This window comes from Benincasa hispida, chromosome 5, assembly GCF_009727055.1.
Source record: "Benincasa hispida cultivar B227 chromosome 5, ASM972705v1, whole genome shotgun sequence".
Lineage (NCBI taxonomy): Eukaryota > Viridiplantae > Streptophyta > Magnoliopsida > Cucurbitales > Cucurbitaceae > Benincasa > Benincasa hispida.
The window spans coordinates 23,161,673-23,177,476 of record NC_052353.1 but is presented as its reverse complement, the minus strand read 5'-3'; the positions used below and the strand labels follow the sequence as shown (position 1 = coordinate 23,177,476).

The 15,804-nt window shown below is 36.5% G+C and overlaps 1 protein-coding gene across 7 annotated transcripts; it reads right to left on the bottom strand.

The window, feature by feature from the left end:
* Positions 1–11,769: 11,769 nt before the first annotated feature.
* On the bottom strand, positions 11,770–15,211 carry LOC120078792 (DNA-(apurinic or apyrimidinic site) endonuclease, chloroplastic-like). Of its 7 annotated transcripts, none has more exons than XM_039033107.1 (7): positions 14,980–15,187; positions 14,542–14,683; positions 14,345–14,436; positions 13,969–14,048; positions 12,598–13,056; positions 12,250–12,440; positions 11,770–11,831 (listed from the first exon to the last, which is right to left on the bottom strand). In XM_039033107.1, exons 1-5 carry the CDS (start codon positions 15,027–15,029, stop codon positions 12,986–12,988), a joined length of 435 nt encoding a protein of 144 aa, XP_038889035.1. In that variant the 5' UTR covers positions 15,030–15,187; the 3' UTR covers positions 11,770–11,831; positions 12,250–12,440; positions 12,598–12,985. The 7 variants fall into 7 exon arrangements, 6 of the variants coding, with proteins under 6 accessions (XP_038889035.1, XP_038889034.1, XP_038889036.1 ...); XM_039033106.1 differs by having other exon boundaries at positions 12,250–12,872; positions 12,960–13,056; XM_039033108.1 differs by having other exon boundaries at positions 12,250–12,789; positions 12,960–13,056.
* Between the last annotated feature and the right edge of the window lie 593 nt (positions 15,212–15,804).

Genomic DNA, 15,804 nt, shown 5'->3' with positions numbered 1-15,804 from the left:
GAACACGAACGGACCACCAATAAAGCTGACCTACTATCCTCTGGACTCAGAACCGGATTATAGGACTCGATGGATGAAGAAACCCGAGAGAGAGAAAGAGATGGAATTAGAAGATAGATTTTAGGTTGGGTTTGGGTTTTTATTTTTCAGCCTAATTTTGAAAACTATTTTAGCAAAAGTGGCAAAAGTTTTTAATCCAAATTGAAAAGCTCATATTTATAGAAAAGGGCAATGCAAAATTGCATGTAACAAATTCATAAAAACCCAACACCTAGAATCCATTATCTAATTGAGCTTAATGTCTCCACTATAAGCCAACATAGCCCACTATCTTGTTAGTGGAATTATCCAACAAAAGTTTGGATTTTTCCACTAACTTTAGTCAAAAGGCAAAATAGTCATTTTGTCAAAGTCAAACTTTGACCGAAAAGTCAATATTTTGACTTTTTATGATTTTTTTCATTGACTAATTTTGACCTCCCGAGCATGAATCCACATTCATTTTTTTGAAATTGAAATCACATTTGAATATAAGGTCGGTCAAAATTTGACTTTTCAAAGTCAAAAGTCAACTCTTTGACTTTGTACACCTTTGACCATTTCCATTATTTCCGAGCTTTCGAATATGAACGTATTCATATTCTTAATATTTAAATCACATTTAAATATTAAAGATGTATCTCTAAACTGAAAAACGGACCACTATATCACATATACTTGTCAGTTTCTCTCTCTTCACCTAATTTGATTAATTCGAATTATTCTATCATATGGTCTAAGTTTATTCCATATGAGCTAGTAGAGGACCCTAATGGACCTATAGATCATGGACTCCAACAATACGAGATTAGTTGGCTAAACTCTTTAGATAGAGCTAATCAACATTCGTTAACTCACAGGTCATTGTTGACGAAAAAATGATTGGGTTATGCACGCAATCATGTATGGTACATGCTTAAGCTATGCATTTATACCCATGCATCGGAGGTCATACGTTGGAATGGAAAATATGCGTTAATTTAGTATGCAATGACCACGCATTCCTATCACAAGTTTTCTTACGTTCGCGTTAAGTATAACGAGAATGCAAGTTTCTCGGGTAATCTGAGGTCGAACACAGGGCTTGTCACTCAATAATGCTTGTGAAGAAATGCGTTTGAGGCGATGAATAAAAAAATAAAAAGAAGAAAGTTAATGGATTACACACTACTCCTACTCCTAACTAAACAGATTGAGCAATGTAAGACTTACGATGAGAATTGGTAGATACACAACAACTATTAATGCATACTAATGTTTATTATCTTAAATCGCTCGAGTAATCCTAGCTCGTCGCACTAACGCATCGCACACCTCTCGATGGTCAGCCGCATGACTATATCTCTATAGTGCATGGTTGCGTCGAGCATAAAATTGTGCCTATCTCTAGGAACAATGCATACTTTGCTTTAGTGCGTTCCATCTCTTACCTTCTTAGGCAATTAGACGCGGCTAATTAACTTATAGACAAGCATTGCAACAACCCATAGACAAGCGTTGCTATAGCCTTTCACCAAGCAAAGAGGATTAACTCAGTATAGTCGCATAACGCACACTTCTCGGTGAGTTGTTACATGCGTCCTATCTCTAGGCTACACGATTAAGTATGTGATCGCCTTTGATAAATAAACGATGAAGGTAAACGATGATAAAGATAAAGATGATGAAGAAGATGGCATTGAAGGAAGCAAGATATGCATTGATTACAAAATGTCTTAATATCCCAAGCTAAAATGTAATACAATACAGAGGTTAGAGGAGAAATGAAAGACTCTGCATCAAGGCTACTGGTGGTAGACTCTGCATCAAGGCTGCTAGTGGTGCCATGGATGAATGGTGGAGATATCTCTCTCGAGCTCTATCTCCGGTCATCACTCGGTCTAGTTTGTAGAGATGAAGAATTCTCACTAAAAATCTCGCTCATGCTCTCATCTGTGATCGCAAACCTCTACCTTGGGGCAAAAGTTCGGATGTCTTGAAATGAAGGTCCAAAGGGCTATTTATAGAGTTTAAACGCCGACAGCTATCATGATTGCGTTATGTCTCATTGCTGCCTTTGTCGCGGTATGGGCAATGTCACATCATCTTATCTTGTTGATACTCCCAATGTATGCATCCGAGCCTAATTCAACTGAAGTATCAATGCATTCTACCCATCTTGCGATCACCCTTCAATTATGGTTATCACTCCGTGGCCGCAATCTCCAAGTGATTATCACATTCGCTTGATCACCGCAACTTCCATGCGATGGATGCATTCGATCACCGCAACTTTCATGCGATGGGCGCATGCAATCACCGCAAGTGTTTGTCTATGCGATAACGGCTTTCAGCGCATGCATTTATCTTTGTGGTCACCTGGCTTCAGCGCATGCATTTGATTGCGATTACTTATTTCCAATGCATGCGTTTGATTCCTGCGATAGCTACAAAAATAGACACTTTGGCATAGAGTAACGAATAATATTGAGGTCAGTGAGGATTTAGGTGCTAATCGATGGAAAACTCAATTTTTCACAAATTCTTAGTATTATCACCGCATTTTCTACTTGTTAGCCCTTATAATTCTAAATAAAAGGCTTATAATAACTGGCATTTCATCCAGTTATCAGACATTCCACTATAGTCTCGGTAGTTACACTCCCCTCACTATATATATATATATATATATATATATATGTCCATTTGATATAACCATGATTAGTAAGCTAATCCTTCACAGGTTGTTCGTAATCTCGGCTGGGTCATAAAAACCGTTTTACCCCCAAGACTACATTTTGTTCCTTAAGTTTCACTGATCCTCTTAATGAACAATTGGTTTAAGGTCCAACTTATAAACCATACCCCTTCTCAGGCCAAGGAGAGGGTGGGGCCCCTTGTTCAAGACATGGATTCAGTACTAAAAGGAACAACCTATCTACTATCCCTATAACGGGTAGGAGTGAATTCCGTCTTACACCCTATATTCCCAGTTATCCACTTGATCTTACCCCTGAAATGGGAGGCTTATTGGGCCAGCGATAATGAGTTGTCCTCACCTATACAAATCTAAGGATAATTCTGAGTAAACAGGAGTTCATAGTTAGCTCAGGATCAAGATTAAGTTACCTAGGTCATCAATTAACGAAATAGTTAGTTTTATACATAAAACAACATTTAGAACGTAAAAAGTGACTATTTCGTGGTTCAGTCTTATGCAAACTCATTGAATAGGTTGCTCCCACTCACATATCTCTATATGAACGATTCAGGATTACATCGTTTATACTAACTACAAAGTGGGCTTCATCTATAGTGTGTCCCCAGAACAAGGCGCCCAATCTTATTCATATACTATAGACCATTTTGGCTATATATTTGAACTTGATCCACATTTATTTCACTACATAAAGTTCAAACTACATTAAATAGCTTCAAGACCTTAGTTTATTGAATTCAAGATTACAATTTCAATAACAATTTTATCGAAAAACAAAACAGAATATGTTTATTAATTTACAAACTACGAGTTTTAGGTCATAAAATCCAACATCAAACTAGCGTAATTATTGCCAGTTAGCTTATCGACGCTAAGCAAAGCAATTATGGTTATAGCCATTTAAAACCGTTGCTAAAAAACGAACAAACATTTATAAGTCTTTTGTGAAACCACATTTTAACACTAATTAGGTTTAGCAAAGTAGATACCAATTACCTTAAGTGATAAGACTTCTATTTCGCAATGATGCCCCAGCGAGGCAGGACAAACATCACCGGTGGGGTGATCAGATGGCCCTTCACTAGGATGAGACACTCTCAACCATTAGGCAGAACCAACTCTTGGAACTGAACCTAACAGTCACCATTTGTTTGGTCCAAAACGGTTAACTCTTAACAATTTCGTGTAAGTGTAACCCCTCATTTTCGGCGCAAGAGTCCCACCCTAATGCGCCACCATAGGGAAAAGGCATATTAGGAGAAGAGACTAAGTAACCTTATCCTATATAGAAGATCAAATAAAGAAACTTGCAAAACTACCATCCTATAGGGGGACCTAGGGTGCCTCGAGGCGATGCACAGAAACTTTATTCAACCTAACGAGAGAGACCGTGGGATATACTGTCGCACGTCCCGCTCCGACCCTCAAGGTGAATAGTAGGAGGCACAATGTGATGATTTGGCATGTGAACCTAATTTATTGAGTAGGCCTAAAAGGAAAGCTAATGTAAACACTAAGTAGTATGCTTATATGTGTAGGTTCAACTCCCATTGGAAAAGCCTATCAAGCCTTAAGGAAGCAAACTTGAAGGACCTGTGAGTGACTATGAATCATTTATAAATGGTTTATAAATATTTTAATAATCCATGCTTTATTGACAGTTACTTTTATGTTGGTTATTTTATAAGAAGTTCCAAGCAACGCATTTTTCTAAAGTTTATAAACGCATGCTAGTTACAAAGTTTATGAAATATGTTTTGGTACAATGGTTGAACCATGGTAGTTTTCAAAAGAAGATTCTATGACATGTTTATGTTACAAGTATTTGTATTATGTTTTAAAGCATATGTGTTCTTAATGTTGTTGAGCATGTGTTAGCAAATGATATTCTTATAAAAACTATGATTTATGAGATCAAGCTTTTAGTAAGCATGTTTTATGAAAATGTTTTCCTATCAGGTATTTTCATCTCAATATTGAAGTACAAGGCGAAGGTATCTGAGCTGTACTACCTAGTTTCAGTTATGTTATGATTCTGATACTGAAGTACTTAGAGAAGGTATCAGAATAATACATTCAATTCAGTGATAAGCAGTGGTACCCTGCTTTAGTTATGATCTTTGACATCAGGATTTAGTTTGCTTTACGTGCACATATGACAGTTAATCAGTTCAGTAGGATTAAACAAAAGGGTTCTTTCCTAGCATTGGCTGTAAGGTGCTGAACAAAAGGGTTCTCACCCCAGGCCAGGCTAACGTTTGAGAGATTGAACAAAAGGGTTCTCTCTCAGGTATTGAACAAAAGGGTTCTCACCTCTACCCAAGCTTATGTTTGAGAGATCGAACAAAAGGGTTCTCTCTTAAACATGATATCCGACGTTGAGAGATCGAGCAAAAGGGTTCTCTCTCAACCGAGAATCAGTTTAGCTATGTTTTCAAATACAATGGTTTTAAAAGTTTTATATACACGTTGCTTGGCATGTTTTAGTTCCAGTATTATGTTTTCTAGCTTTCAGTTTAAGCATGAGATTTATGTTTTTATTAAGTCACTCACTGGGTGAGTAGCTCATTCTTTCAAATGTTTTTCTTTTCCCAGATAGTGGTCATCTCCCCAGAGGGTAGCTGTCATCCTACTCTGCCACTCAATGACTCCAGTTAAAAGTCCAAAGTCTAGAGAGAAGTTTTAGGTGTTTATTCTTTAAATGTCTGTACATATGTGTTGCTCATCTTAGGGACTAGTAAAATATATTGGGACCGCTGAACTTTGTATGTGTTAATATGATGTAACTATGTTGTTGTTGATCCCTGGTGTTGTGAGGTTATTTTTAAAGTTTCATTAGTTTAGTGAATGTTATATATGTACTCCAGGGGTCTAAGCAGGTTAAGGATGTTAGTTAGGAAGTAAGTGCCACAAAAGGGTTGGTAACTACTGTCGTCACATTCACTTCTGGATTAAGAAGGGTAATCTGGGAGGGGGTGTGACATAACTTTTACATACAAGTAATGAACCGAGCACACATGCTTTCCATACACCCTTATACTATAACACTTATAATATAAAGATGATGCATGTCAATGCTTTATGCATGCATAAATATAACTCTTATATTATATGATGTATGAGCATGCTCTTACGTAATTTAAATCACGCTTCTCTAAATCATAACACTTATAATAAAGAGATGATGTATGACCAATACAAAACCTAAGGTGGGATTTCTTCTATATGGCATACCATATGACATATAAATAAACATACATCCTATGTACATTCACAAGGATTAATGGACCGGGATGAACCACCTCAAAACCGAAAGGAAAGACTCTATCTATTACATTTTCCATCGAACAAACCGGATCTTGAACCACCTGGGCAAAGCTCCCATCATTTAGTAAATGCTACCAGGTATACGATCGTTTAGCTATGATCGTGTACCAATTACTATGCGATGAAGCATGAGGTACTTGATCGTTTAGTGCACAAGACAAAAACATGCAAGTTCTAAATGATCACTTAAATGACAACGTAGTTGCAAAGCCCGATCGTCTAGATGATCACTTAACAAGCGATAGGTAAATGATTTACCCCCCGATTGTATAGTCAGTAACTAAGCGATAAAGCTTACTGAGCTACATGATCGTCTAGTGCGTGCGTGTCAACCAGCTCCCGAGTATCTGATACTCAATGATTGTCTACCCCATCGTTTACACGACTCGACCAACGCTTAGTCATCTTCATCCTTAAAGAACAGCAACCCTTGCAACGAAGCTTCTTCACAAACGACTCACAGACTCAAACTCTTTGAAATTATAGACTTGATGGTAGTTAATATGCCCAAAAACGCAAGGGCCCTTACAATTAACTCCAAATGTAAAAAAATTTAAACAATTCAGAGACTTCATCCCAAAAACTCCATTAATCCCACATCCACAAATATTTAACGCTTAAACAGAGAGCAGACATGCTTTTACCCACCGAGAATGTAAATGCAATTCTTTTCATCAATGAATTTGGAATATCAGAACCTGACTCTGATACTAATTGAAGGAACTCTTATACAAGAGTACCTCTAAGCGGAAGTGGATAGTTCCAAACTCTGTGTGACAGAATTACCACATTTACAATCTGTAGACAAGTTGTGCAAAATATAACAAATTACCGGCATGCTGTCAAACAAAATAACAAGAGAACAAGAAATACATATCAGTTGAAGAACTTTTCTTCACAGAATTCTCGCTCTCTCGAATGGATTATTCCTCTTGCTCTCGTTGGGAAAGTCCAAGCAATCGTTCACCAAATCACCCAGTCGTCTACTCACGAACGACCTCTACACGAACACAGCAATGGGGATGACACCACCATTTAGAACCCTCGATATTCTCGATGTGAAAATCCAGGAGGTGAGGAAACGAAGATCGTATACCACGACCAAGCAAGTGGGAGAATATCGGGTCTATCGTATATACAATGCTTGATCATTTAGAAAAAGGTACATGATCGTTTAGTAAATACGTTGCGATCGTATAGACGATCGTTTAGTAAATGCTTGAGTGCACGATTGTTTAGGAAAAGGCTAGATGATCGTTTAGCAAATCCTATACGGTCGTTTAAAAAGAGGCGCGTGTGTATACGATCGCGTAGAAACTTTGAGCTATCGTGTGGTCTCTCAGTTTTCTATGTGATAGGTTGTATACACTCCGTGAGCGAATTATGTGATATCTTTGCAAAATGAAAACAATTTTCATTTTATTCTTCAATTACAAAAACTGATGAAACCTCCCATTAACACACGGTTACGGAGAAAACGCCGGCACAATTATCCTATAATTGTCCAATTAAAAATAATAAATATAATCATACTATATTCATTAACCTATGGTTTAATATCACATATAAACCATAGTGTTTTCTCCTCCACTAAATATAAATCATATTTATATCCATTTTCCTCCAAATAATGTATCTCATACATAAAGTCAATCATATCATATATAATTAACCAGTTCAATCATATCATATATAATCGAACTCCCTCATGTCAATTTGAACATTTCAAACTGACCCAAAAACTTATTCTCAATTGGAATCCATTGAGCTACTAATAAGACCTTATGGACCTATGGCTCGAAGCTCCAACAGTACGTGAATAGCTGACTAAACTCTTTAGCCACAAGATCCACCATCCGTTTACTGCCAGGTATTCCACTAAAGACCGATAGTTGAACTCTTCTTACCACAGATATATTTCTGTGTCCATCGAATTTAACCAATCAACAGTACGATAACACTTCACAGATGCTCATAACAGTTGGGCCAATTTATCGTTTTGCTCCTATAATTACATCTAACTCCTTAAGTACCACTGATCCCTCTAATGAACAATACAACATAGTCCTATTATGTGTGGACATCTCTCGGGCCATGAGAAGGTGTGTGGTGTCACATCGTCAAGCCCCCGGATCAACCCTTAAGGGAGCAATCTATCTACTTACCCATGCTTCAAGGAAGGAGTGAATTCCATCTTGTGTAGCTAAATTTCCAGCTCCCAAATCAGACGAATCCCAAAGTGGTAGGTTTGAGTCAGCGATCTGGCCACTTGCACCCATGCAAATCAAAGGACTGCCCTCAAAGGCAGAAGTTTCCAAATCACTCAGGATTGAGGTCATGTTACCTATGGTCATCTTAGTAAAGTGAAGTCTCTGTCATGAACGCCGTTAACGAGACGTTAACACTTCGTGGTCTGGTCTTATACAAACTCCTTTGTATAGGACGCCCTCACTCGCATGTCCCTACATGAATGATTAGGATCAGACCATCTGTAGCAAGTCACAACACTTGAAGCATGAGGTATGATTGTGTACCTTTTACTATGCGATGAAGCATGAGGTACGCGATCATGCAATGCGCAACGTATAATGCAAACCTTAAACAACCGTCTAAACGACAACGATGCAATGAAGCACAATCGTCTAAACAATCATTGAGCGAGCGCCAAAGTATCGTACCACGTGATCGTGTAGTTAATAACTATCCAATGAGGCATGCTAACTACATGATCGTTTAGTGTACGCGTCTTTTATTAAATGATGAGTATCCAATGCTCCCACTCAATCGTTTACCTCCAGCGTACACGTGATCGGGCACCCAACGCTACGCGATAGAGCAAACACTTTACCCCATCGTTTAGCATTAGCTAAACGATTGTTTAGTAAATACTACACGATCGCATAGAAAAATCTACACGATTGTTTAGCCAAATCCCAATGATTGTTTACCTGAGGCTACACGATACGACCAACCCTTGGTCTTCTTCCTCACTAAGAACCGCATCTCCATGCTTCAAAACTTCATCACGAGCGACTCAAAAAACTCAAACACTTTGAATTACATACTTGATTGCTTGTTAATTATGCCAAAAAATATAGGGGCCCTTACAAATTAACACTTTGTAATTGAAAAGAAAGCTTTAAACAGAGGCAATACCCTGTAAACATTCATCAACACCATCCACAAATGCATTTAACACTTAAACACAAATGCAGAAAACCCACCATGACTGTAAAAGAAGTTCAAAACAGAAGTGAAATTTGGAATATCAGAACAACCTGGCTCTGATACCAATTGAAGGAAATCAAACACGAGGATTTCCATGAGCAGCAGAATGATCATTCCAAATTCCATTCGAAATTGAACATTAATAATTACAGTCAAGAAATGGAAACTTACAGGTCATGCACAATTGAAATTATAACATGCTTTAAGATTTTCAAGGGATAACAAATACATACCTTTGAAGACTCATTCTTCAAACTCTCTTGATCATGAACAATCATTCAATCTCCAAGACAGCAAAACACGAACGCTCGAACACAACAACTGCAACACAACACGATCAACAACAACCACCACACGAACACCGTGAACACATAATGACATCCAAGATCATGACCCCAACGAACGACCTTCAATACCTTGAACTCAATTAAGTTGAGTGAGGACACCACTATTGGTAACTTTGGTATTCTCGATGTGAGAATCCAGAAGTGTGGGCTTTGTGTGGACTTGGTTAGAGGAAGAGATTGGAGGAACAACAATTGTGTAGATGATTGAGCAGGTAGGAGATAAGAAGTGTCTATTGTATAGACGAATGCTCAATCGTGTAGAAGACGACAACCTATCGTATAGATAATGCCCTATGATCACTTAGCTACGACTAGCTAAGTGAACTATCATATAGTAACACTCTAGGATCGTTTAGCCTCTATAGAGTTATCGTTTAGTGAAATCATTTCACTTGATGGCTTCTCCGTGAGTTCCTTTCCGAATTAAGCAACTCTTCTAAATTTAGGAAAATATTTTTCCTTTTATCTCACGGTTACCATAAAACCACCGATAACCTCCCATTCAATTGGTTATTAGAGAAAAAGAGATAATTATCTAATAATTAATATTAATATAAATATATATATGGATAACCAACTTACCATATTATATTTATAGGCAGCTTCGCAGTCTAGGGCCATTGGGGAAGATTTAAAGCTTCAGATCAAACCACAAAGATTTTTACACTGAAACTTTGTGGTAACATTGCTAACAAGATTCCGAGCATGTTTGAAGAAGGAATTTTCTTAAAATGAGTTATGGATTTTGAGCTATTGACATTAGAATCTGAATCTGGAATTTTTTGGGCGAACAGACAACTACTTGCAAAACGTGGGCTTGGCACCTCAAAGACCCTACTAAGTGTTGGGTGTGGGCATCAGAAAGAAGGCGACCCACTGAAGTTTAAACCCTTTTAAATTTGACTAGGTACCTGACGCCCTAAAGTAAGTTAAGAAGATTTGAAAGCGAATTGTATAAAGGTAAGCGTAATTCTGAAAGCGAGTGTAAAAAAAAAAAAGGAAACCATGACTAGTAACTAAAGTAATTTGATGTGTTCACAGGGTTGACATTAGTAGGAGAAGCTCATCAATCTTAAAAGGATTTCTCAAAGGCTGTGAGTGACTATAATACTTACAAACATTTATGAATGATTTAACAAGTCATGATTTTATGAAAAGTCACTTATTGATAGCCAACCTCAAACGTTTACAGCTATTTACCTTGTTGATGTTTACGAATGCTTGGTAGATTAATAACTTATAGAGTATGGATAGTTATTGTTCGGGCATGATGTTCTTAAGTAATTAATTTCTAGTGCTTATGAAGTATGTTACCCTAGACAGAATCTTAATGGTTAGCGTATGCTATTAGGGACAACTGGGTCTATAAGACAAGCTAAGTGGGAGGTATCACTAGAAGAAATTCGGGCTTTAATGTCAGTTTTAAACCGACATTAAAGATAGTATTTTTAAAGCCCTTTCATGTCGATTGCCTTTAATGCCGATTTTAAACCGACATTAAAGGGCTTCAATAACACAGCCTTCAATGTCGGTTGCAACCGACATTAAAGACCTTCAGTGAAATTTCCAACCGACATTAAAGCCTGTGTTTTTTTTTTTTTAATTCTTAACCGACATTGAAGTCGTAATCTATCCGTTTTATTTAAATTTCGTTGTTGAATCCATTTTTATGGTAAAAAAGTATAATATGACACATCATCATCGAACGATGTGGCTATGACATATTATTCATGTATGGATTGTAAATCTATTACATTTAATCCACAAATTCTACTATAAAATTATAATTTAAAAGGTCGTACAATAATTCAGACCTTGAAAACACAAATTACAAGTAATACAAACATTATGATTTTACAAACACTATGAGTTTACTAGCCCTCTCCACTTGGTAAGTATGGATCCCTTCATAATTCTTCTTGAACAGACCCCTCCAGCTTCAGCAGTGTCTAGTTATAGGCATCTTTGTCTGACCACTGTTGTTCAAAGGATCATAAACAAAAAGGGTTTAAGACAAAGGATTGAAAGTGAAAATATGATCAGAATTCATATTCAACTAACCGTGTTTATTGGGAATGTGCATAAATGGTACATTCAAGACAAAATTCTTGTAGTGAATGTGTTGGATCTAGAGTTCCCCAAGAAAAAACATAAAGAGGTCGCGATACCAAATCTTTACTCCTTTGTTGCACCTGCAAAACAAGAAAACTCAATAGTTGAATAAATGAGAGAATCTTCTTTTTCAAAATCTTTACTCCTTTTTCAAGAATCTTCTTTTTCAAAATTTTCAACAACATAACGATGCTACCACAACAAAACCAAAAATTTATATTCAACCTGTTCAAAGAAACACATTCCCAAAAATATTTCACAACCACGTGTTCTCAACGAATTATCAGAATTTCCAAAAAATGAATATTCAAGAATACATACATCAATAAGCAAATTTAGCTCACAATGTACTTCAAATCTCAAGTTGTCACAAAAACTACCATAATGCATGAATAATCCATAAACTACCATAGTGCAACCTACAAACTCAAGCACCTTGATTAACCCCAAAATTCCTGAACTCACAAAACGCCTAGAGAATTGAGAACAACATTTTACCTGCACTTTCTTGTGCGAATCAACCCATTACTTCCATTCTCCTCCTTTCCAACTTCTTTATCCTCGGGAATTGCATCTAGGACACCTTGCTTCAGCAAACAGCATCGACCACTTTGTAGTATTAGTAATCACAGAATCAACAGCCTTCTACATGAGGCTGGACAAGATGCCACAGTGCCAACCAGAAGTCACTGCAGACAACACAGTTGGTTGGCGCAACCGGTCCAAACAAAGTGCAACCAATGATAATAGACAAAGGATTCGTATTTTTACAGGAACCTCATCCTCATAGCTTAATAAGCCAACTAACTCATTTACAAACTCAGGCTCAGAGTTAAAGAAACTAACTAGATCATCAGCATCGCCACTTGCTTGAACAAGAACAATGAAGGCATACAAGCGAATGCAGGTATATTGCTGCCGAGCAGATAGAGAATGAAATGCTCTTGCAAATCGCATCCTTGTTAGAAGAGAAAATCGCAAACTAGTTGGCACATCTCTTGGAAATGGAGGATCGGAGCCCACAAAATTATCCTCAACCTGCAAATCCTTCCTTCTCTTTATATGCTTCTCAAAAAATGAATTGAAATGATTAAAGAGGTCAACCCAATGATGGAAATCTCCTTGCATATTAAAAATAAAATAAAATAGGTCATAAATATTATGCATGGTAACTATAAAACAAAATGATGATGCAGTTTCAGAATCACCTTATCAAATTCCCAAATGAAACCTTTTAGAGGTTCTTCAATATCCGCAAGTGGAACATATGTGACATTATTGATGAATGATCTAATTTTTTGGAGGCTAAAAGACGAAGAAATAAATTATTAAAAAAAGAAGAAGAAGAAGAAGAAGGGAGGGGAAATTTATGAGTTACAATTCTTTTACAGAGTTAACAAACAAAAAATTGATCCAAAAACAAACAGTATATATTAAAAAAAAGGTTAAAAATAAATCAAAACAAGCCAGCAATACGTAAAAGAAGATTAGAATTTAAACGCAAGGTAGACACACAAACAACTGACTTACCTTAGTAAGCAACTAATAACAACATAAGATGACTTCATTAATAGTGTTGAAATCAGTACTAGGCCAATGGTTACAAATCAGTTGGAAGAACTTGCCATACAATTTCATAATAAGACTGAGCTTATATCTATAACAGACTATTGACACCTAAACCTTTAATATCAGAACTCTGACAACGCTCTTCAGATTAATAATGAAGGGAACTTACAAAGATTGGATTAATAGAATTTCACAATAAATCCCATGCTAAAATGTTTTGACTAGAAGTTTCATGACTTCTTCAATAAATTTTTAGAAAATGACGGTACAACATGGATTGGAAAACAAAACCGGTAGATATTTCATTCCGTAATTTTGAAGGCATAGACATTAATTCTCAATAGAGCCAATAGCTCCAATGATCATTGCCAAACAGTTATTAGACAGTAATATCCATCCAATCTCCTATAGACACAACTAATAAAATTTCAGCAGTTGTTTCATGTCAATACATCATAGCCATTCATAATATCTAGACTAAAAATATTTGTCCTCTTTTCCCCTTCCCTTCTCTTCTTGAGCCTCATAAATAAACCAACAGCAAAAAAAAGGAGATATGATTATATGAATATAAATGATACCAACTGTTGTTTCATGTCAATACATCCAATCTCTAGCCATGTTAAGCAGTAGACAAATAATGCATACCAACTGTTTTATTCTCCACAAAGCATTGCAGTGCAGTTACAAGTTCACGCTTACGCCCTTTGGCTAGAAGACCTACGCTTCTGAAAAATGTGAACATAAATGATAAATAAGAAAGTAAGCTAGAGATCTATAGACTATTACAAACTACATATGGAACTGGAATGCACTTGTGCCGAGACACAGCAGCCAGCAGCTGCAGCACAAAAACTCCAAGCCAATATCCAAACTGAAAATCCAATGAAGAATTCTCAACAGGGGGAACGCATCAAAACCTGTCTCTTATACACATCTAGATGTGTATAAGAGACAGGCTAAAGATCTATTATACTATTACACATATGGAACTGGAATGCACTTGTTACCTCAATGTCATTACCTCAATGTCATTCTTAGTTCTTGGACCGTCATAGCCTCAATTCTCGACAGGTCATCCTTAAAACTTTGAATGTCCGCTTTACAGTCATTTTCCTATATGTAAAAGTTGAGTAAAAGCCCTAAATCCGAATAAAGAAGAGAAGCATAATATACTCAAACAAAAACCATCTCACAATAGTCTCTTCCGAAATTTGTTACCAGACTTATATCTCTCCTTGTCCCGCCAGGCTCTGAATTCTGTGTGGATAAAGTTATAGAGGATTGATCCGACGCTATTACATTCCTTTGCACATTAGGTATCAATGTTGCAACTCTCAACCTACTCTGATTCACTACAAGGCTAAGGGGAGTCCGGGTTAGTCCAGATGAACAATGAGTCAATTGAAATACTACTAGTACAAGTAACAAAACCATATTCTAGTTAGGAGATGCAGAGAGCATTTCAGTCAAGAGAATGAGCTCACTCTTCCCAAGAATTTAACACTTGTTTTTCATATATGAAATGAGCCAAACTTTCATTCAAATTGAAGAGACTTGATTGAATTTTCCTTAACTTATGAATAAAGATGGATACAAAAAAATTAATTTTAAAAAAAAAATAAAAAAAGAGAAAAGAAATTTGGTGAAAGGGCAAACCTGGAGGGATGAAGGAAACTCCTAAACCCCAATTGCAAAGCTGACTTCATTGACAAATATGAGATAGAAAAATAGTATGCAGAGGGATAAATGTGTTACAGTGAGACTTTGAGAGAAGAAAAACAAGATTTACAGAAGCAAAGAAATGAAGCGGCAAAGACGAGCAGAGGGGAAGAAGAAGAAGAAGAAGAAGAAATTCCAACTCAGAAGGAACTTGAGAGTGTTGAGATATATATATGGGTAAACAACTCAATAGGTAGGGTAAGAGGGAAGTGTGAGAATGAGAGGAAAAAGAAAATAGGGGGAAAATAGAAAGTTGGAGGATAAATTAAGCGGGTCTTTAATGTCGGTTTAAACAAAAACTCAGCAAAATTCAAAATTCCATCAATCCAAACAAATATCACAATAAACCACAAAATCTACAAAAAGAAGTGATTTCAAAAACCAACAAACGCAAGTAGTTAGCATAAGAAAGGAGAACTCTTAATAACCATCTATCAAATAAGAAAGGGGAACTCTAAAGATTAATTTCGTTTGGCAAAATTTATAAACATAAACTAAAAAACTTATAAACATAAACAACTCAATGGAAGCCATAAACAAACTTATCAACCTAAGCATGTAAGCTTATCAAAACTAAGAAAAAAGACTAATAACAATCAAACTCATTTGAACAAATACATAAATATAAATGAAAACCATAAATAATAATTAAGTTATGACTACCATAACTACAGGATAGTCAAAACACTCCAACACGTATTTTAATTTAACACTTTAGAAAAAAGACTCAATAAGACTCAATAAGTTCCCCTTCCCATCATG